The sequence below is a fragment of the Scyliorhinus canicula genome, chromosome 12 (genome assembly GCF_902713615.1).
Source record: "Scyliorhinus canicula chromosome 12, sScyCan1.1, whole genome shotgun sequence".
Lineage (NCBI taxonomy): Eukaryota > Metazoa > Chordata > Chondrichthyes > Carcharhiniformes > Scyliorhinidae > Scyliorhinus > Scyliorhinus canicula.
Window position 1 is genome coordinate 163061162 of NC_052157.1, and position 20315 is coordinate 163081476.

At 45.3% G+C, this 20315-nt stretch overlaps 1 protein-coding gene across 4 annotated transcripts in view; it reads left to right on the plus strand.

Moving 5' to 3' along the window:
* Positions 1 to 20315, plus strand: part of smg6 (SMG6 nonsense mediated mRNA decay factor) — a 619962-nt gene that overhangs the window by 327923 nt on the left and 271724 nt on the right. For all 4 annotated transcript variants that reach the window (XM_038814765.1, XM_038814766.1, XM_038814767.1 and 1 more), the window contains 2 exons: positions 411 to 570; positions 10484 to 10685. In XM_038814765.1, the coding sequence (XP_038670693.1) occupies positions 411 to 570; positions 10484 to 10685 (362 nt within the window). The remainder of the gene's footprint in view (positions 1 to 410; positions 571 to 10483; positions 10686 to 20315) is intronic.

A 20315-nucleotide genomic window follows, 5' to 3' on the forward strand; every position in this document is an offset into this window, starting at 1 on the left:
GAATCTGTTGCCAATTTTCATAAAAGCCCACCTGGTTCACTAATGTCCAAATCTGATATCCTCATCTGATCTAGCGGACAGGTGACTCAAATACCCTCCAGACAAGGGCAATTGGGTTAGGTGATAAATGCTGACCTCGCCCACCTCCTGAAAATGAATTTAAAAAGGGGCATGTCCTTCTTTGTTCCACTTTTTCTGGCCTCTGACAATGGACTGCCTGAATCATCTCTCCCAGCCCTGATGCTGATAGTCACACTGAGGAAGCTATGGCTCCTTGTTGCAAAATCTCTCTTAATAGAGAATTTGTATCAAATACCATTGTGTTATTTTTTTGTTGTAAGGTTCCTGAAGACTGACTGAATGACTACTGCTTCTCGCACATCCTTATGTACTGCCTGTTTATGTTGCAGCTCATCCAAGCGAGGAGGAAGAAGATGATGATATCAAAGTGTCTGCTTTCAACATTGACCTGAAGGAGCTCCTTCCCAGTGTGAAAGTGTGGTCTGATTGGATGCTGGGCCACCCAGATGAGTGGAACCCGCCACCCAACTCTGTTATCCTGCCGAAAGAGTATGTTGTTTAAAATTCCACTTAGACTGCAACACAAACAGCTCTGTTTTTCTTCCTTTATTCTTCCCCCTCTTCTGTTTTTTTGTTTAGACATCTAGGAGATGGGGATTAAGGGAAAATTTAATTTGATAAGTAATTTTTGAATTATGCTTATTTCGACAACTGTTGCAACTCCTTGTTTTTGCTTTGCAAATTCTGATTTGTTTCCATCTGGATGTAAACTGTAGTCCTGGTCAAATTATGGTGGGAGGGACTTAGTTCATAAACTCTGCCCCATTCTCAGTATGTCTGGACTCTTAAAAATTACCTTCTGGTTGCATATCTGCCCCATCACTAAGGCCAACTATTTCCAGAGGTCCTGCTTCTGCTTATCTGCTGCTGAAATCCTTGACCATGTCTTTGTTACCTCTAGTATTTGACTATTCCAATGATCTTCTGGTCGGCCTCTTCTCTTCCGCCCTGCAGAAACCTGAGATAATTTGAACCCTGCTGTCTATATCCGAACTAGCACAGAGTTCCATTCACTCATCACTCCCGTGCTCTCTGGCCCACGTTTACTCCTGATCCAACAGTACTGCAATTTTACACACATCTTCATTGTCTCCCCATTCCCTCTGTCCTGTAATCTAACCGGCCCACAATTCTCTGAGATATCTGTGCATCAGTTCTGCTCTCTTGATAATTCCTGATTTTCATCACCCCTTTATTGGTGACTGTGCTTATTTATAGCTGCCAAGGTTCTAAGTTCTAGAATTACCTCACCACCTCTCTACTTACTTTCTCCTTTAGTAAGAAGTCTTACAACAGCAGGTAACAATCCAACAGGTTTGTTTCAAATCACTAGCTTTTGGAGCATTGCTCCTTCCTCAGGTGAAGGAGCAGTGCTCCGAAAGCTAGTGATTCCAAACAAACCTGTTGGACTTTAACCTGGTGTTGTAAGACTTCTTACTGTGTTCACCCCAATCCAACGGCAACATCTCCACATTATTGCATCGTCACATTTAGCAACTTTTACCGACTGTTTCTTCTCCATGAGGCAGTCCATTTTTACATTTGAACCAGAGAGCGAGTGCTAGCCTGATAGTCAACCGCAGCGAGCATTTTAGCTGTGCCTGTTCATCTCTTCATGTACCATTTGCAAGGGCAGTCCAAGGGGGGCACTACTCAATATTGTTCAAGAGGGAAACTTTCACTGGCCTCCTCAGCTGTACCCATAGAGGCGCACAGTCCAATTGAAGCTCACCCACCTCCACCACCCACTCTGCCACCACTGCTGTAGCTAACAGTGCAAACTAGTTCCCTGGCCAGTGTGGCTTAGCTAGTTACTGGATAACTTCACTGACCCATTGGGGTATCTCTGCTCTTGTTAAAAAGATTCCAGTATCAGAAAACCATCATTTCTTTCTCTCCGTATTTTATTTGGATTGGGAAGCTCCATCCAAAATGGGCTGTTTTCTTCAAAGTGACCATCCCTGTGTAATTGTCTCCTGCTCTGTGTCCCAGCTCGATCCCAGAGCTCTTTGGGCTTGCTTCCCTTGCTTCCACATCCCAAATCCTACCTCCGAAATTCAAATATTTCCTAAAAAGACTGCCACCATTGATTATCGCAGTTTCTTCCTCGCTTGTGAAGGAAGCACTTCATCACGTTTTCCTGTGTATGTGTGAGATGCTAATGACGTTGTCTTTCAATAATTCAGCTCTCTTACATTGCCTGACTCTTCTCAACTCATTTCCATGGTTACAGCAGTGCTCACCATATGATTAAGCATATTTAAATTAAATCTGCAAATAGACAAGAGGCAAAAAAAGTGAATGATTAGTAAATTTAGAAAGGTGTCTTTGGGTGTTGGCAGTGCATATATTCATGTGGAACATTCACTAAATTTAAATTTTTATTGGAACTCAGTGCAGGTTTTATCTACTGCACTCGCTCCATCGAGATAGCACTGATGTACAGCCAAGAAATGCAGATAAATGGCACACAAGTGAATGTGAGAATTCAAGAAATATTCCCCACCGACTTTGTAGAAGTGTTGCCCAGATTTCCAGCGTTCCTATTTGTGAAGGTGTTTATGAACTCGCTGGTCCTGTTGCTGAGCAGCTGATATCTTAATAGGTTATCCACTGTCACTAATCCAGCGGCATCACGCTGAGTTTAATTTCTCTGTTGAGCTGTTACACCTGCACAGCGGGAAACTGCTGGGAGTGAGCAGGTGATAGATCATTCAAGACATTATTTCAAATGCAACTATGTCAGAATTCACTGAAATTCAGACTTGCCGCCTTGTTCCTGTTAATCTTTACAGTCTGCCAAATTTTATCCTTGTAGGTGAGATTGTGCAGCTTTTATTTATCTCAGTTACGTGGGCACATGTGCAGGCGCAGGCCCGCGCGTGCACCCGAGTTCTCTTTAGCCTGGTTAATAAACTTGATTACCTCCCCTCTTTCTCTTTCAAGAAAGAATCAGCGTTACTGCAACATTGAATTAAATGTTGATAAAGCAGTCGAGCACACTACTGTCCATGATCTAAGTTTTGAAGTGTTTGACCTGATGACTGGACTGAGTTTGGAGCTGGAACGGCTGTGAGTCTCAGCCCCTCGTTCACTCCTGCACAGCTGTATGACACTGTCTTGGCCCGGAGCTGGGATAGGAAAATAGAAAGCCGGCCAAGCCAGAAAGTCCTCTTTGTTTTGCAGTTGGCAGCCTGCCCATGACTGGGGTTACATAATGGGAATCATTGTGGTACTCTTGAGATTGCTGGAGTATTTACAGGATCTGGGTCACACCAAGAGCTGTGTGGCTGCAGCAGTGTCACATGACTGCTCTATGTCAGTGTCAGGTCCTCCTCTCTTTCCCCCCCCCCCTCCTTTTCCTTATTTTTCCTCTGCCTTGCAGCTATAGAATGGTGTTTCTTGGCAACCGCCCATGGGTTGTATGTGACTTAACTCGTGTAATGGCTTTGGCTCGTAAGGATCTAGAGTCAACAGAGGGGCACAGGGAGGAGGCGAGCAGAGCCTGGAGCGTCTCATGGGCAAGCAAGTAGAGAGGCTGGAATATTAGACTAGAGCCATATCACATCCGTCTGTTGTCTGCCCAGCCAGCTTTGGATAAACTATCTAAGACCAGTGCAATACATCATTTCTTTCTTCTCTTTTTTTTTTCCTTTTTACTTAGGGGTCATGTAAAGTTCTGTGTTTGTGCTTTTAACCCTGCAAACACTTTTCTTAAAGCAGCTGGCAGCCAAATGCATCCCTGGTTCCCATTACATCATAGTTTAAAATAAGAAAAATAACCCCTCTCAGAAACTGAGTTTTTGGGAGTTTTTTTCCTGTCAAAAAACGATTTAAAAGAAAAAACCCCAATGTTGTGAAGTTAAATGTAGGTTAGAGATGTGCTGTGTTTAAGATGCTGGCTTTGGGTTCATGCTAATACGGGATGTATAGCAGAAATTTCTAATAATGAAGATTGAGGAGATGGCAATTTAAGAAGAAATAAACTTGCATTTTATATAGAGTTTTTCATAGTTGATTCTAAAACAGTCGATGGTACCTTTGGAGTCCTGTCAGTGCCGTACTATAGAGAAGCAGAGAAGTCAATCTGATCACAGCATGGACGGAAAATTGCAATTCAGAATGTCCAATTCACCTAACAAGCACATCTTTCGGGAACACCTGATGCAAACCCACGCAGACACGGGGAGAACATGCAGACTCTGCACTTCATAGAACTTCATAGAATTTACAGTGCAGAAGGAGGCCATTCGGCCCATCGAGTCTGCACCGGCTCTTGGAAAGAGCACCCTACCCAAGGTCAACACCTCCACCCTATCCCCATAACCCAGTAACCCCACCCAACACTAAGGGAAATTTTGGACACTAAGGGCAATTTATCATGTCCAATCCACCTAACCTGCACATCTTTGGACTGTGGGAGGAAACCGGAGCACCCGGAGGAAACCCACGCACACACAGACAGTGACCCAGCGGGGAATCGAACCTGGGACCCTGGAGCTGTGAAGCAATTGTACTATCCACAATGCTACCGTGCTGCCCACAAAATTACAGTGACCGAAACCGGGAATTGAACCCGGGTCCCTGGCCCTTTGAAGCAACCGTGCTAACCACTGCTAACATGCCGCTGGGATGTTTTACTGTAGTTTTGTAGGGAATCGATGAGGCCACACCTGGAGTACTGTGTGCAGTTTTGGTACCCTTCTTGGAGGAAGCATATTTTTGCTATGGGGGGAGTGCGGTGAAGGTTTACCAGGCTGATTCCTGGGATGGCGGGACTTTCATATGAGGAGAGACTAAGTCAGTTAAGGTTATATTCATTGGAGTTTGGAAGAGTGAGAGGGGATCTCATAGAAACTTAGAAAATTATTATTTTCTTTCAATTGAGGGGCAACTTAGCGTGGCCAATCCACCTACCCTGCACGTCTTTGGGTTGTGGGGGCGAAACCCACACAGACACGGGGAGAATGTGCAGACTCCACATGGACCCGGGTCGGACCCGGGTCCGCAGCACTGTAGTCCCAGTGCTAACCACTGCGCCACCGTGCTGCCCTTAAACTTAGAAAATTCTAACAGGATTAGACAGGGTAGATTCAGAAAGAATGTTCCTGATGGTGGGGGAATCCAGAACTAGGGGTCACAGTTTGAGGATAAGGGGTAAACCTTTTAGGACTGAGGTGAGGGGAAATGTCTTCACCCAGAGAGTGGGGAATCTGTGGAATTCACTACCACAGAAAGTAGTTGAGGCCAAAACATTGTGTAATTTCAAGAAGGAATTAGATATCGCTCTTGGGGCTAAAAGGGATCAAAGGATATGGGGGGGAAGGCGGGATCAGGGTTTTGAACTTGCTGGTCATCCATGATTAGAATGAATGGTGGAGAAGGCTCAAAGGGCCGAATGGCCTCCTTCTATTTTCTATGTATGTTTCTATGTAACACCTTCCCGAGAGAAAATAATTGGTTACAGAATGAGGGACAAAAGAAAATAATTTGTGGAGAAACGTGTCTCAGAAAGTGGGAAAAATTAAACATGTTGCAAGCACGAACTTGCTTCATTTTTTTGGGTTTGAGAGTCAGAACTGAGAGCGCGAGTCATTGTTGTGTGCTGAGGCTGCGGCCTGAAGGCCTGCAGTTGGACCCACAGGGCTGTCTCCCTCACTGTGTGCTGGCATGTTCCAGCACACCTGGGTAGGGAGAGCTGCTGAAAATCCACCAGACAAGAAAATAATCCAATTTTCTGCCAGAACATTGAATCTTTAATAAGTCTTTACGCCATCCCTCACTATCTTAGAGGGTGTTAAATAGACTGCAAAATGACAGTGAGGAGCAGATAAATCTTGTTGTCGTGAAGATTCAGGCAGCAAGCTGAGAAGGCAGCAGAGTGTGTCCTTCTGTCACTGACTGTGTCAACTGTCCAAGGCAAGAATGCCGAAACCATGGGCTTCTGGCTTGTTGGAGCGCTCTGAACCCCATTTTCAGAGCGCTGTTAAATGTCTGGAGCCCGCTGTGAACGATACCTTGGCTGGAACAACATACTGTTGCAAGACTGCCCGATCTTGCTTCCCAGTAACTAATAAGGTTTTGGATAACTTGCATTGATGTCATAATTACCACACGGCGAAGTGCTTTAAATACAATGAATTCCTTTGCAGTTTACTTACTGCGTTTGGTGTTGAACACAGTAGCTACACAGTGTCTGCAATGAGGTTAATAAACATTTTTTGGTGTTGTTGATTGGGGGTGAATTATTGACTCGGACACGCAGAGAACTCCCTTTTTTCTTCTAAGTAATACCACCAGCTCTTCAATGTAGTTATTAAAAATAAAGATATCCTGGCATGTCTACGGTACCCTTCAATATCACATGGAATTACCAGCAGTGTGACAATTTACTGTGACACTCTGGAGTTCGTCACTATTTGCAGTGAGTGTCTGGGTGTTTGTCACTATTTGTAATGAGGCTCTGGGAGTGTGTCACTATTTGGGGTGTGCCTCTGTGAGTGTGTGACTATTTGGGGTGAGACACTGGGAGTGTGTCACTATTGGGGTGAGACGTGTGTCACTATTGGGGTGAGACACTGGGAGTGTGTCACTATTGGGGTTAGTCTCTGGGAGTGTGTCACTATTGGGGTGAGACTCTGGGAGTGTGTCACTATTGGGGTGAGACTCTGGGAGTGTGTCACTATTGGGGTTAGTCTCTGGGAGTGTGTCACTATTGAGGTGAGACACTGGGAGTGTGTCACTATTGGGGTTAATCTCTGGGAGTGTGTCACTATTGGGGTGAGACTCTGGGAGTGTGTCACTATTGGGGTGAGACTCTGGGAGTGTGTCACTATTGAGGTGAGACACTGGGAGTGTGTCACTATTGGGGTTAGTCTCTGGGAGTATGTCACTATTGGGGTGAGACTCTGGGAGTGTGTCACTATTGGGGTGAGACACTGGGAGTGTGTCACTATTGGGGTGAGACACTGGGGAGTGTGTCACTATTGGGGTTAGTCTCTGGGAGTGTGTCAGTATTGGGGTGCATTTCTGAGAGTGTGTCAGTATTGGGGTGCGTCTGTATGAATTTGCACTATTTTCATTGAGTCACTGGGTGTTTCACTTTTTGCAGTGTGTCTCTTGGATTGTGTCACTATTTCCTCTGAGTCCTGGGGGTGTGTCTCTATTTTTAGTGAGTCTCTGGGAATGTGCCACTATTTGAGGCGAGACCTGGGGGTGTCTCTGTTTCTGGGAGTGTGTCACTATTTGCAGTGTCTCTGAAGGTGTGCAGTTCTGGTCACCTCACTATAGGAAGGATGTGGAAGCATTGGAAAGGGTGTAAAGGAGATTTACCAGGATGCTGCCTGGTTTGCAGGATAGGTCTTATGAGGAAAGGCTGAGGGAGCTAGGGCTTTTCTCTTTGGAGCGGAGGAGGATGCGAGGCGACTTAACAGAGGTTTATAAGATGATGAGGTGGATAGATAGAGTGGACGTTCAGAGACTATTTCCTCGGGTGGATGTAGCTGTTACAAGGGGGCATAACTATAAGGTTCAGGGTGGGAGATATAGGAGGGATGTCCGAGGTAGGTTCTTTACTCAGAGTGGTTAGGGTGTGGAATAAACTGCCGGCTGTGATAGTGGAGTCGGACACTTTAGGAACTTTCAAGTGGTTATTGGATAGGCACATGGAGCACGCCAGAATGACAGGGAGTGGGATTGCTTGATCTTGGTTTCGGACAATGCTCGGCACAACACCGAGGGCCTAAGGGCCTGTTCTGTGCTGTACTGTTCTATATTCTATGTTCTACTATTGGGGTAAGTCCCTGGGAGTATGTCACATAGAACATTACAGCGCAGTACAGGCCCTTCGGCCCTCGATGTTGCACCGACCTGTGAAACCACTCTGAAGCCGATCTGCGCTATTCCCTTATCATCCATATGTCTATCCAATGACCATTTGAATGCCCTTAGTGTTGGCGAGTCCACTACTGTTGCAGACAGGGCATTCCACGCCCTTACTATTCTGAGTAAAGAACCTATCTCTGACATCTGTCCTATATCTATTTCCCCCAATTTAAAACTATGTTCCCTCATCCTAGACATCACCATCCGAGGAAAAAGGCTCTCACTGTCCACCCTACTAACCCTCTGATCATCTTGTATGCCTCAATTATGTCACCTCTTAACCTTCTTCTTCTCTAACGAAAACAGCCTCAAGTCCCTCAACTTTCCTCACAAGATCTTCCCTCCATACCAGGCAACATCCTGGTAAATCTCCTCTGCACCCTTTCCAATGCTTCCACATTCTTCCTATAATGCGGCGACCAGAATTGCACGCAATACTCCAAATACGGCCGCACCAGAGTTTTGTACAGCTGCAACATGACCTCATGGCTCCGAAACTCAATCCCTCTACCAATAGAAGCTAACACACCGTACTCCTTCTTAATAACCCTCTCAACCTGGGTGGCAACTTTCAGGGATCTATGTACATGGAGACCGAGATCTCTCTGCTCATCCACACTATCAAGAATCTTACCATTAGCCCAGTACTCTGTCTTCCTGTTATTCCTTCCAAAATGAATCACCTTACACTTTTCTGCATTAAACTCCATTTGCCACCTCTCAGCCCAGCTCTGCAGCTTATCTATGTCCCTCTGTAACTTGTAACATCCTTCCGCACTGTCCACAACTCCATCGACTTTATTGTCATCTGCAAATTTACTCACCCATCCTTCTACGCCCTCCTCCAGGTCATTTATAAAATGACAAACAGCAGTGGCCCCAAAACAGATCCTTGTGGTACACCACTAGTAACTGGACTCCAGTCTGAACATTTCCCATCAACCACCACCCTTTGTCTTCTTCCAGCTCGCCAATTTCTGATCCAAACTGCTAAATCACCCTGAATCCCATGCCTCCGTATTTTCTGCAATAGCCTACCGTGGGAAACATTATCAAACACTTTACTGAAATCCATATACACCGCATCAACTGCTTTACCCTCATCCACCTGTTTGGTCACCTTCTCAAAGAACTCAATAAGGTTTGTGAGGCACGACCTACCCTTCACAAAACCGTGTTGACTATCTCTCATCAAATTATTATTTTCCAGATGATTATACATCCTATCTCTTATAAACCTTTCCAAGACTTTTCCCACAACAGAAGTAAGGCTGACTGGTCTATAGTTACCGGGGTTGTCTCTACTCCCCTTCTTGAACAAGGGGACAACATTTGCTATCCTCCAGTCTTGCACTATTCCTGTAGACAATGATGACATGAAGATCAAAGCCAAAGGCTCAGCAATCTCCTCCCTAGCTTCCCAGAGAATCCTAGGATAAATCCCATCCGGCCCAGGGGACTTATGTATTTTCAGACTTTCCAGAATTGCTATCACCTCCTCCTTATGAACTTCAAGCCCTTCTAGTCTAGTAGCCTGTATCTCAGTATCATCGACAACATTGTCTTTTTCCTGTGTGAATACTGACGAAAAATATTCATTTAGCCCCTCTCCTATCTCCTCGGACTCCACGCACAACTTCCCACTACTGTCACTATTGTTGAGAGTCACTGGGTGTGCCACTATTGTTGTGAGCCACTGGGTGTGTATCACTATTGCACTTAGTCACTGGGAGTGTGTCACGATTGGGGTAAGTCCCTGGAAGTGTCACAATTTTTGTGAGTCACTGGGAGTGTCACTATTTGCAATGAGTCTTTGGGAGTGTGCACTATTTGCAAAGTCTCTGCGTGTGTGACTATTTGAGGCGCGTCTCGTGGATTGTGGTACCTTTACGGGAGGGTCTGGAAGTGTGTCACTCTTTGCGGTGAGTTTTTGGGAGTGTCACTATTTGTAGTGTCTCTGGGTGTGTATCACTTTTTGCAGTGAGTCCGTGAGGTTTTCACTGTAGAGTCTGGAAGTCGATCACTATTTGTTGTGAGTTTCTGGGAGTGTCACTTCCGAGGCAACACTGGAAAAGTGTCAACACTTCCAAAGTGTTCGCCTCACTTACATTTGCAAAGTACTGTGATGAAGTGCAGGATCGGCCGATATTACTGACCAGGCTGCCATGAGAAGTGAATTTTGATGGAGTTGCTTAATTTACACTATCAATTGGCAAAAAGGCATTCAGTGACTATTAAATAGTGTGCAAATATTAATTGGAACTCGAGTGTTGAAGCTCACTGTCACAACACCTGCATCTGTTTCTTTTTCCTAATTGGGTAATCGTTTGAGACCAAAATCCGGAACTGTTCTTGCACTGACTTAATAAAAACATCATCTGTTTTTCTAGTTCCGAATGAATGTTTTATTATTAACAATGTCTTTACATCCTAAAACACTTTGCTGAGCATCGCTTTCTTCTCCCCAGTGACCTAACCTTTGGCTCTTGTTTTTTTCTGTTGAATTTCCTCTCCTCAGAATTGCCATCGATGTGTGGGCCATGTTGGCACAGTTCTGCAACATTTTCACAGCTGTCAACCAGTCAGAGGTACCGCTGTACAAGGACCCGGATGAGGACCTCACCCTGCTTGTTCTGGAGGAGGACAAAACCCTCTCAGGCTTTGTTCCTCTCCTGGCTGCCCCTCAGGACCCATGCTACGTGGAGACAGCCGCAGATAAGGTCAGCCGAGGGGCACATTGTAAACTCTTGTTCCTGGGAAGGCTTTTTTTAAACAGAATGTGATTAAGTCAGTGAGGGTGTAAAGGGAAAACTGTGACCTCAACATCTGACATCTGCCTCTGCGGCACCAGTGTCATGAAAATCACCTCTTCCTGTAGCGTGTGCTCTGTGGCATGCTTTTGTATACACTTCTTTCCCTCCTTATCTAAATAGCTTGTGTTGGCCACCTCTTCATTAATCCAAACGGAGGACGCCAGGCCCTGTCACAGAACTCTGCACTGGGCAGTCATCCAGCTGTCTCAGGCTGTATTATAGTCCCATAACTTGATTTCAGTGAGGCTATGAACTGAACCCCCAAGCTTTTCTCTTATCTTCCGTCTCCTTAAAAAATATCCATGTCTGCATTTTATTAAATGATTTCTGCAGTTCTATTTAATGCTTTCAAAGTAACTTTACAGAGTAAACCGACTAGGAAATCTCCAAACTTACTCATGCGTATTGACTATGTTAGTTGTGATATCTTGTTGATCTTTTAGCTAGCTGCAAATTTACTCACTTGCAACTGTTGTCGCACAAGTGCATTCATCGACAGCCCCTCCGTGTTCAAGCTGGGCTGAAATTCATCAGCAGCAAAAGCAGGACAATTTCCAAATCCTTGGAAAGCAGAGTGACAGATTCCAAGTGATGAATGGAAGTCTTTTCATAAGAATAGAGAATGCAGGAACTACACTGCAGACCAGTCAGGTTCTGTGGAGAGAATATAGAATAGGAAGATGGACAGATACTTGCCTTATTCAATGTGATGGAGGGAGCCATCAATGATACATTTTGGTTGGAAGGATGAGAAGAGGAATATAATTTGGAAGGTACAATTTTACAGCAGGTACTGTGTGCACACACAGCTTTGAAGGTGGCAGGACAGATTGAGAAGGTTGTTTAAAATGTAGCGTGGAACACAAAAGCAAGGAAGTTATGTTAAACCTCCATAATGATGATGTGGAGATGCCTGCATTGGACTGGGGTGGGCACAGTAAGAAGTCTTACAACACCAGGTTAAAGTCCAACAGGTTTGTTTCAAACACGAGCTTTTGGAGCACTGCTCCTTCCTCAGGTGAATGAAGAGATATGTTCTAGAAACATATATATGGACAAAGTCAAAGATGCCAGACAATGCTTGGAATGCGAGCATTTGCGGGTAATCAAATCTTTACAAATCCAGAGATAGGGATAATCACAGGTTAAAGAGGTGTGAATTGTCTCAAACCAGGACAGTTGGTAGGATTTTGCAAGCCCAGGCCAGATGGTGGGGGGTGAATGTAATGCGACATGAATCCAAGATCCCGGTTGAGGCTGCACTCATGCGTGCGGAACTTGGCTATAAGTTTCTGCTCGGCGATTCTGCGTTGTCGCACGTCCTGAAGGCCGCCTTGGAGAACGCTTACCTGAAGATCAGAGGCTGAATGCCCTTGACTGCTGAAGTGTTCCCCGACTGGAAGGGAACATTCCTGCCTGGCGATTGTCGCGCGATGCCCGTTCATTCGTTGTCGCAGCGTCTGCATGGTCTCGCCAATGTACCACGCTTCGGGACATCCTTTCCTGCAGCGTATGAGGTACACAACATTGGCCGAGTCGCACGAGTATGTACCGCGTACCTGGTGGGTGGTGTTCTCACGTGTAATGGTAGAATGTTGTGTGTAATTTGGGAACCGTACTTTTGGAAGAATGTCAAGGCCTTTGAGCGGGTGTGGAAGGGATTTACTAGAATGGTACCAGGGATGAAGAACTTTGGTAATATGGAGAGACGAGAGAAACTGAGGTTATTTTCCTTAGAGAGGAGGCCAAGGGGGGAATTAATAAAGATATTCAGAATTACAATGCTAATGAGGACAAACTGTTTCTACTGGCAAAAGGGTCAATAACCAGCTGACCCATTTAAAATAATTAGCAAAAGAACCACCAACGGTGACAAGATGGAAAAAACTTGTTTCCACAGTGAATAGTGCTGTCTGAAAGGGTGATGGAAGTCGAAACATTTACAGAGCCATGAGGAACAAGGAGAAGAGAAGGAATAATTTGATGGCTCCTTCAGAATGCCAGCACAGACCGGATTTTATGACCCTATGAAAAATACAAAGAACAATATAACACAGGAACAGGCCCTTCGGCCCTCCAAGCCTGTACCGGTCATGATACCAACCTTGGCCAAAACCCTCAGCACTTCCTTGTGCTGTATCTCTCTGTACCAAAAGATCTAAAGGTGGTATTAAATATGTAAAAAGGAGTGGGAGTCATTTTATAAAGGGCTTTTTCATTGTTTTTAGTTAATGCAGTGATAAAAGTGCTTCTCTGAGGGTTGCTTTCAATCATAAGGTATATAAACAAATACTTTGAGAACACACCCTCATGAGAAGGAATTTCCTTTGACTTCACCAAATTTGGGTGGTAGAGTGGTTAGCACTGCTGTCTCACAGCGCCAGGGACCCGTGTTCTATTCTGGCCTTGGGTGACTGTGAGGAGTCTGCATGTTCTCCCCGTGTCTGCGTGGGTTTCCTCCGGATGCTCCGGTTTCCTCCCACTTCAAAAATGTGCAGGTCAGGTGGATTGATCATGGTAAATTGCCCCCTAACAGTCTAAAGGTTAGGTCGGATTACGGGGCTGTGGCAGAAGAGTGGGTTTGGGTAGGGTGCTCTATCGGAGGGTTGTGCAGGCCCGATGGGCCGAATGGCCTCCTATGATTTGGTTCCTTCAGTGAGTTGGTGTATTGCTGAGATATATTTCTCTGATGCATTAATACCTGACATTCTGGACAGTGACAAATTGACAAGCAGCACTAGTGTTGTAGAGGAGATCTGTCAGTGTGACAGAGCACCAGAATTTGAAGCTTATTGGTTGGATTGTCTCATGCACAGTGTATATGCCAAGAATGGGTGCTTCATTGCAGATATGCTAATGTGACCGGCTCAACTCCCTTTAGGAGGCTCACACTGGTATCAGCCTGGCACTGGTGGCCTACATTGTGATATCAGCTGGCGCACACGATGCAATCAGACTTGCACAGGTAGCTTGTGTTCCATTGTTGTAGCAGCAACGCTGTTTATATCTTGATATGATCTTCTCATTTAAATTGCACTTACTTGATCGGCAGCTTAGTTGCTGAAGATAATAAGTGTCTGAGCGTTACAGGTCTTACGTTTGATTCCCGATAGGTGGCATGGTGGTGCAGTGGTTAGCCCTGCTGCCTCACGTCGCCAAGGACCCGGGATTAATCCCGGCCCCGGGTCACTGTCCGTGTGGAGTTTGCACATTTTACCCGTCTCAGTGTGGGTTTAACCCCCACAACCCAAAGATGTGCAAGGTAGGTAGATTGGCCACGCTAAATAATACACTAAATTTATTTTAAAAAGGAAGTTTGATTCCCGATCAGTGTTGAAACACTGAGCTAGGGTGCTGGTTCCAATTAAATCAGCCAGGACTCCTGATCACTATCCAAAGATATGTATGTATTTCATCTGAGGCCAAGGTGCACCACAACCGTGATTTCCCCCATCAGGGAACTGCAGTCACTTGCTAGTGAAGTGACGTGCCAAAGGATAGTTGTTCAACCCAGATCCTGAGTAAGACCCTGCTCCTTCAAAGGAGGAAAACTAACGGGAGTGAGAAAAATTGACAACCTTTCCTCTCAATAATAATCACCTCACAGTAAATATTCCAGAGCCTGTCTGGATCGAGAACAAACCTTCAGAACAATAAATGTGTGCGCCAGCCCTGGGAAGTGCGTTATTTTAGCATGGATGTGATGTGGAACAAGACTGAAGCATGTCTGGTATGGAATGATGTCTTAGGGGAAAGTTAGCTGTTGATTTGTAACGTTAATTATGATCTGTTTGTCATACAATCCTAATGAAACATTCAACATTGTAGGTAAATGAATCACAGTTCCATCAAGGTTTGTGCCGTTGAGTTACACTACAACCCTCCTCATCACACCATCCCTGAAGCTGCCTTCTGTAAAATGTAAAAATATACAAAAACTAAACAATTTCAACAAGCAGTAACAGAGCCTGAGTTAGCCACGTGCAGAATGCCACAAACTGAACTGATCAGATGTTTGTTTCCATTTTTAAAAAATCTCATCTTAGCTGAGGGAGCAATAAGGACGGAGCTTCAGTGGACTTGAATCAATCACCCAGGTCATCAGTCCCGTGACCCCTGCTTGAAATGACATGTGAGAGATAGGGTTTCTCAATGTTGAAGATACTGTTGATACCCCCTACCTGGGTTCACACATGAAGATGCACTGTTAAACCAGTACCTGTGGACAGTACCCCAGTAAGAATCAGCAGGTTTAGGAGAAGAGAAAACTGAAAATAAGCTGGCTGTGTTCTTTCAAGACCGGAGTCTTGTAGAAACGGATTCCGAGCCTAATTGTAAGTTATTGTAAGTAATGGAATACAATGTTGACATATGTGAGGTTATCCATTTTGGTAGGAATAACAGCAAACGGGACTATTATTGAAATGATAAAATATTAAAGCATGCTGCTGTGCAGAGAGACCTGGGTGTGCTAGTGCATGAGTCGCGAAAAGTTGGTTTACAGGTGCAACAGGCGGTTAAGAAGGCAAATGGAATCTTGTCCTTCATTGCTAGAGGGATGGAGTTTAAGACTAGGGAGGTTATGCTGCAATTGTATAAGGTGTTAGTGAGGCCACACCTGGAGTATTGTGTTCAATTTTGGTCTCCTTACTTGAGAAAGGACGTACTGGCGCTGGAGGGTGTGCAGAGGAGATTCACTAGGTTAATCCCAGAGCTGAAGGGGTTGGATTACGAGGAGAGGTTGAGTAGACTGGGACTGTACTTGTTGGAATTGAGAAGGATGAGGGGGGATCTTATAGAAACATATAAAATTATGAAGGGAATAGATAGGATAGATGCGGGCAGGTTGTTTCCACTGGCTGGTGAAAGCAGAACTAGGGGACATAGCCTCAAAATAAGGGGAAGTAGATTTAGGACTGAGTTTAGGAGGAACTTCTTCACCCAAAGGGTTGTGAATCTATGGAATTCCTTGCCCAGTGACGCAGTTAAGGCTTCTTCATTCAATGTTTTTAAGATAAAGATAGATAGTTTTTTGAAGAATAAAGGGATTAAGGGTTATGGTGTTCGGGCCGGAAAGTGGAGCTGAGTCCACAAAAGGTCAGCCATGATCTCATTGAATGGTGGAGCAGGCTCGAGGGGCCAGATGGCCTACTACTGCTCTATGCTCTTATGTTCTGAAATTTGTTGAACGTACTCCGACACACCGAGATGGAAACTTCAGTTTTTCAGATTCATTAATTTTTTTAAATCAAATTCTCTTCCTGTCAGGCTCTTAAAGGTTGGTGTATTTATAAGAAAATGCTGTGCTGGAAGGTTATATTTCCCAAGAAAATGAGTGGCTCAAATGCATTTGCTTTTTACATCATTGTATGAACAAATGGCACTAAGCACAGTGCCTCTCCTTCCCTCCCTGTCTGCTGAAGCTTCCGTGCCTTCAGCTCCATGCACCCCTGCCTTTGACACCTGCACATTATAACTTGGCCAAAGGAAATGTGAGGGTTGGATGAATGATGGATTGGAATACTGGCAGGCCACCCCTGCACCAATGTGGTGCAACAGTGTCTGTTGAAAGGCAAGCTGGATTTGCGAAGGTACCCCAATTCCCAGAAGGAAAAGTTGGAACGCTGGTTCTTAAGTAGCCAGTGAGAAGAGATGAAATCTGGTGAGGAAAGGAGGCTGTGTTGTTGAAAATTATTCAAATAACAAAATATTTCTTGAACTTTAAAACACACAAGAACAATAACCGTACAGAACAACATTTACTATTAACTGAAATAATGGTTACCCAGGCAATCTGCTGAAATTCCCCCCTGACCCACCACCAATCTAATTTAACTGCTTTCCTAAACACACACAATACACCCACCCCAAAACAACATCCCATAGGTTTTAACATTATGGGCCCAAAACAGCAAATAATTACCACACAAGACCTGTAGCTTGTTTTGGGGAAACCTTTCTTCTAGTTTAGAGTACAATTGATATGCTCCAACACAAACAGCTTCTTCTGCTTGACACTATGTGACAGGAAAAAACTGTTTTTGTAAACTGGGCGTAGCTATCATCTTGGAATTCCTACAGTGCAGAAGGAGGACATTTGGCCCACCGACCATCTGAAAGTACCTCCTACCTAGGCACCCAATCCCACCCACCCTATCCCCGTATCCCCACCTAACCTGCACATCTTTGTGACACTAAGTGGCAATTTAGTACGGCCAATCCATCTAACCTGCACATCTTTGGTCTGTGATTTAGACAATTGTCTCTAGCCAATAGGATCCGGGCAGGTTCTAACACTTTTAAACGGATCTTTTCATCCCTCAAATGCACGATGAAGCCATGACCACTGTACACTACATGTGAATTGTATAAAGTCAGTGCTTGTGTTGGGGTTTGAGCCTCTTGTTCAGAGCTGTGAAGACTTGCAGCTATATGCACAGGTCAATCGATCTCAATGGAGTTGAAGACCTGTAAAACAGAAATCCAGGAATTAAAAGGTGATGGATATACATTCAACAAGGGAAATTTGTTATAAATGTACGCACTCGGCTTGAAGCAAATCTATCTGACCTACCTTTATGACATGCAAACATCATCTTGTATCAGTTTGTGGCAGCCTGACCTGAGTTAGACAGTTGTGGGTTAAGCCTCACTTCAGTAAGGGGGAGCTGCAGTGTCAGATGAGATGTTAAATTGAGGCTACATCTGTCTGCTTTAGTGACTCAGGTGGAAGTGAAAAAATTCCATAGCACAATTTGAACAGGAGCAAGGGATTCTGCACATCAAGGTTAAATCCATGCCTCTTAAATGCTTTGAAATTTGCTCAGATATAAATGCAAGGTTCTACTTCTGATAGAGGGTTATTCATGAGCACATCCATCCTCTCCCCTGTACGGCAGGATTGGGATTGCTCCCCCCCCCCAACTTTCCTGGTCATCATGCGACAGGAGTCCCCCACCACCTGTGCAGGAATGCGCCCACCCCCAAACTATGCATCCTGTGCAGGAACACCCCACCCCATACCCATGTGGAACAAGAGTGCTGGTTTCCGCATGGTAGGAGGCCAACTTCTACTGGGCCCCTTGCAACAACCCCCTCCCATGTTAATGTCTCCATATCAAACAAGTTGTTGTTAGAGAAAGTAAGTCAGTCTTGATGTTGTGATTCCTGGAGGATAGTGGAAGAACCGTACGCAAGTTCAGACAGCGACGGGGCTAGTGTGCTGGCAGTATGTGCTTTCCCTGGTGTGCTTGAGCATGCTCAGGAGCCTGTATGTATATGCTCTTATGTTTCTTTGAGTTTGGAGTTTTGTAGCGCACAAACTACAGATAAATAATGCTGTCAGGAGAACTTGCGTTATTTGGTACTACCTCGGGTGGCCTGCAGGAATTTTGAATGTCAAGGAGCGCGGTTTACATTAACTGTCTCTTTTTTACTTGGTAAAATCTATGAGTTCCTGCTGACATGGATTTTTCCATGCTGCTTTCGGCCCTAACTGTTCTGTTTCTAGTCTGCTTCTAGAAATGTAAAGGCAGAGTCTATTCTCAATACAGCAGAGGATGGGGAAGGGGAGGGGAGGGGAGACGTTGGGGTGGGGGTGGGAAGAGGGCACGGGGAGTAAGGGTGTGATGGGGAGAGGGTGTGGGGAGAGGGGATAGTGGGTGGTGGAAGTGGGGAGAGTGGGGGGGGGAGGACGGGAGAGAGCGGTAGGGAGCGGGATGCGGGGAGGGGGGGGCAGCGAGGGGGTGGGGTGGGTAGGCGGGGGAATGGGGGCGCGGTGGCGGAGAGAGAGGTGGGTGCATGGGATGAGAGACCAGGAGGGGTGGAGGAGGGGGTGGGGGGGGGGGGGGGGGGGGGGGGGGGGGGAGTGTGTGGTTGGGAGAGTTTGGGGGGGGGGGGGGTTGGAGTTGTTCTGGGGTGGGTGGGAGGGGTTTGACCCCGGGTCTTCTCCATTTCTAGATGAGTAGCGACAATTTATTGAGAATTCAGAGTTGTCTCAGAGCATCGGAGTAGTGTGAGACTTGAGGAGCATGTGGAGCACAATAGATGGATGGTATTAGTTAACCAGTCGGGTTCTTGTGACAGTCTGGCAACTTTCATTGTCAATTTCTGGTTTTAACTGATAAATTACCAGATTTATTGAGATTTGAACATTGGTCGCAGGTCCAGTGTATTAATCATGAGACCATTACTGATCTGGCTGATCTCCCTTTCTGGATGTTGCATGTATCAGAGAATATTGTGTGTTTCGGAGTTTTGCCCCGTGTATCTGGCACCAATTTGAAGTGGGATGCTTGTCCTGAATTAACGGATTCTCCCAAAATCAAGATGTTGCCAGCGGTTTTAACAGTTAAAGGCTGGTGAAATGTGAGATGCCATAAGCAGATGACGTGTGAGGTACGGCTTTCTTTACTCCAAGCATTGTGATGCAGGCAGTTTCTGCAGCAGGTGAAAACCAACAATAAATGTAACTTCTATTTGAATAATTGCCTGAATCCCAACATAATAATATGCCACAGTGCTTAACTCTTAAGATCCAAGTGCAGAGTCCAAGGACATTGATGTCCTGTTGGCTGTGGGAGGTGAGGGTGGGGCAGTGGTGGTGTGGGGAGCAGAAATCATTGTGTTATTTGTGGGTAGTATGTGTAAATTGAGTGATGTTTTCTGAGGAGTGAGCTTCATATAAGAGGAAATGGAGCCATTGAATTTTACAGCACTGAAGGAATTCATTGGTCCATTGTGTCTACCAATAGGTGGATAGAGTGGTCAAGAAGGCATACAGCATGCTCGCCTTCATCGGACCGGGTATTGAGTACAAGAGTCAGCAGATCATGTTACAGTTGTATAGGACTTTGGTTAGGCCACATTTGGAATACTGCGTGCAGTTCTGGTCGCCACATCACCAGAAGGATGTAGATGCTTTAGGAGGTTCACCAGGATGTTGCCTGGTATGGAGGGTGCTACCTATGAAGAAAGGTTGAGTAGATTAGGATTGTTTTCATTGAAAAGACGGAGGTTGAGGGGAGACCTGATTGAGGTCTACAAAATTATGAGAGGTATGGACAGGGTGGATAGCAACAAGCTTTTTCCAAGAGTGGGGGTGTCAATTACAAGGGGTCACGATTTCAAGGTGAGCGGGGGAAAGTTTAAGGGAGATGTGAGTGGAAAGTTTTTTATGCAGAGGGTGGTGGGTGCCTGGAATGCTTTGCCAGCGGAGGTGGTAGAGGCGGGCACGATAGCATCATTTAAGATGCATCTGGACAGATATATGAACAGGTGGGGAACAGAGGGAAGTAGATCCTTAGAAAATAAGCAACAGTTTTAGATAAAGGATCTGGATCGGCGCAGGCTAGGAGGGCCGAAGGGCCTGTTCCTGTGCTGTAATTTTCTTTGTTCTTTGTTCTAACTCTTTATTAGAGCAATCCAGAACTAGTCACATTGCCCCATTTTCTCCCCAAACCTCAATACTGTGCTTGAAATATAAGTCTGTTTTTAAAAAAAATATAGAAATGCCCAGAAGCGGGGAATTGGTGTGTG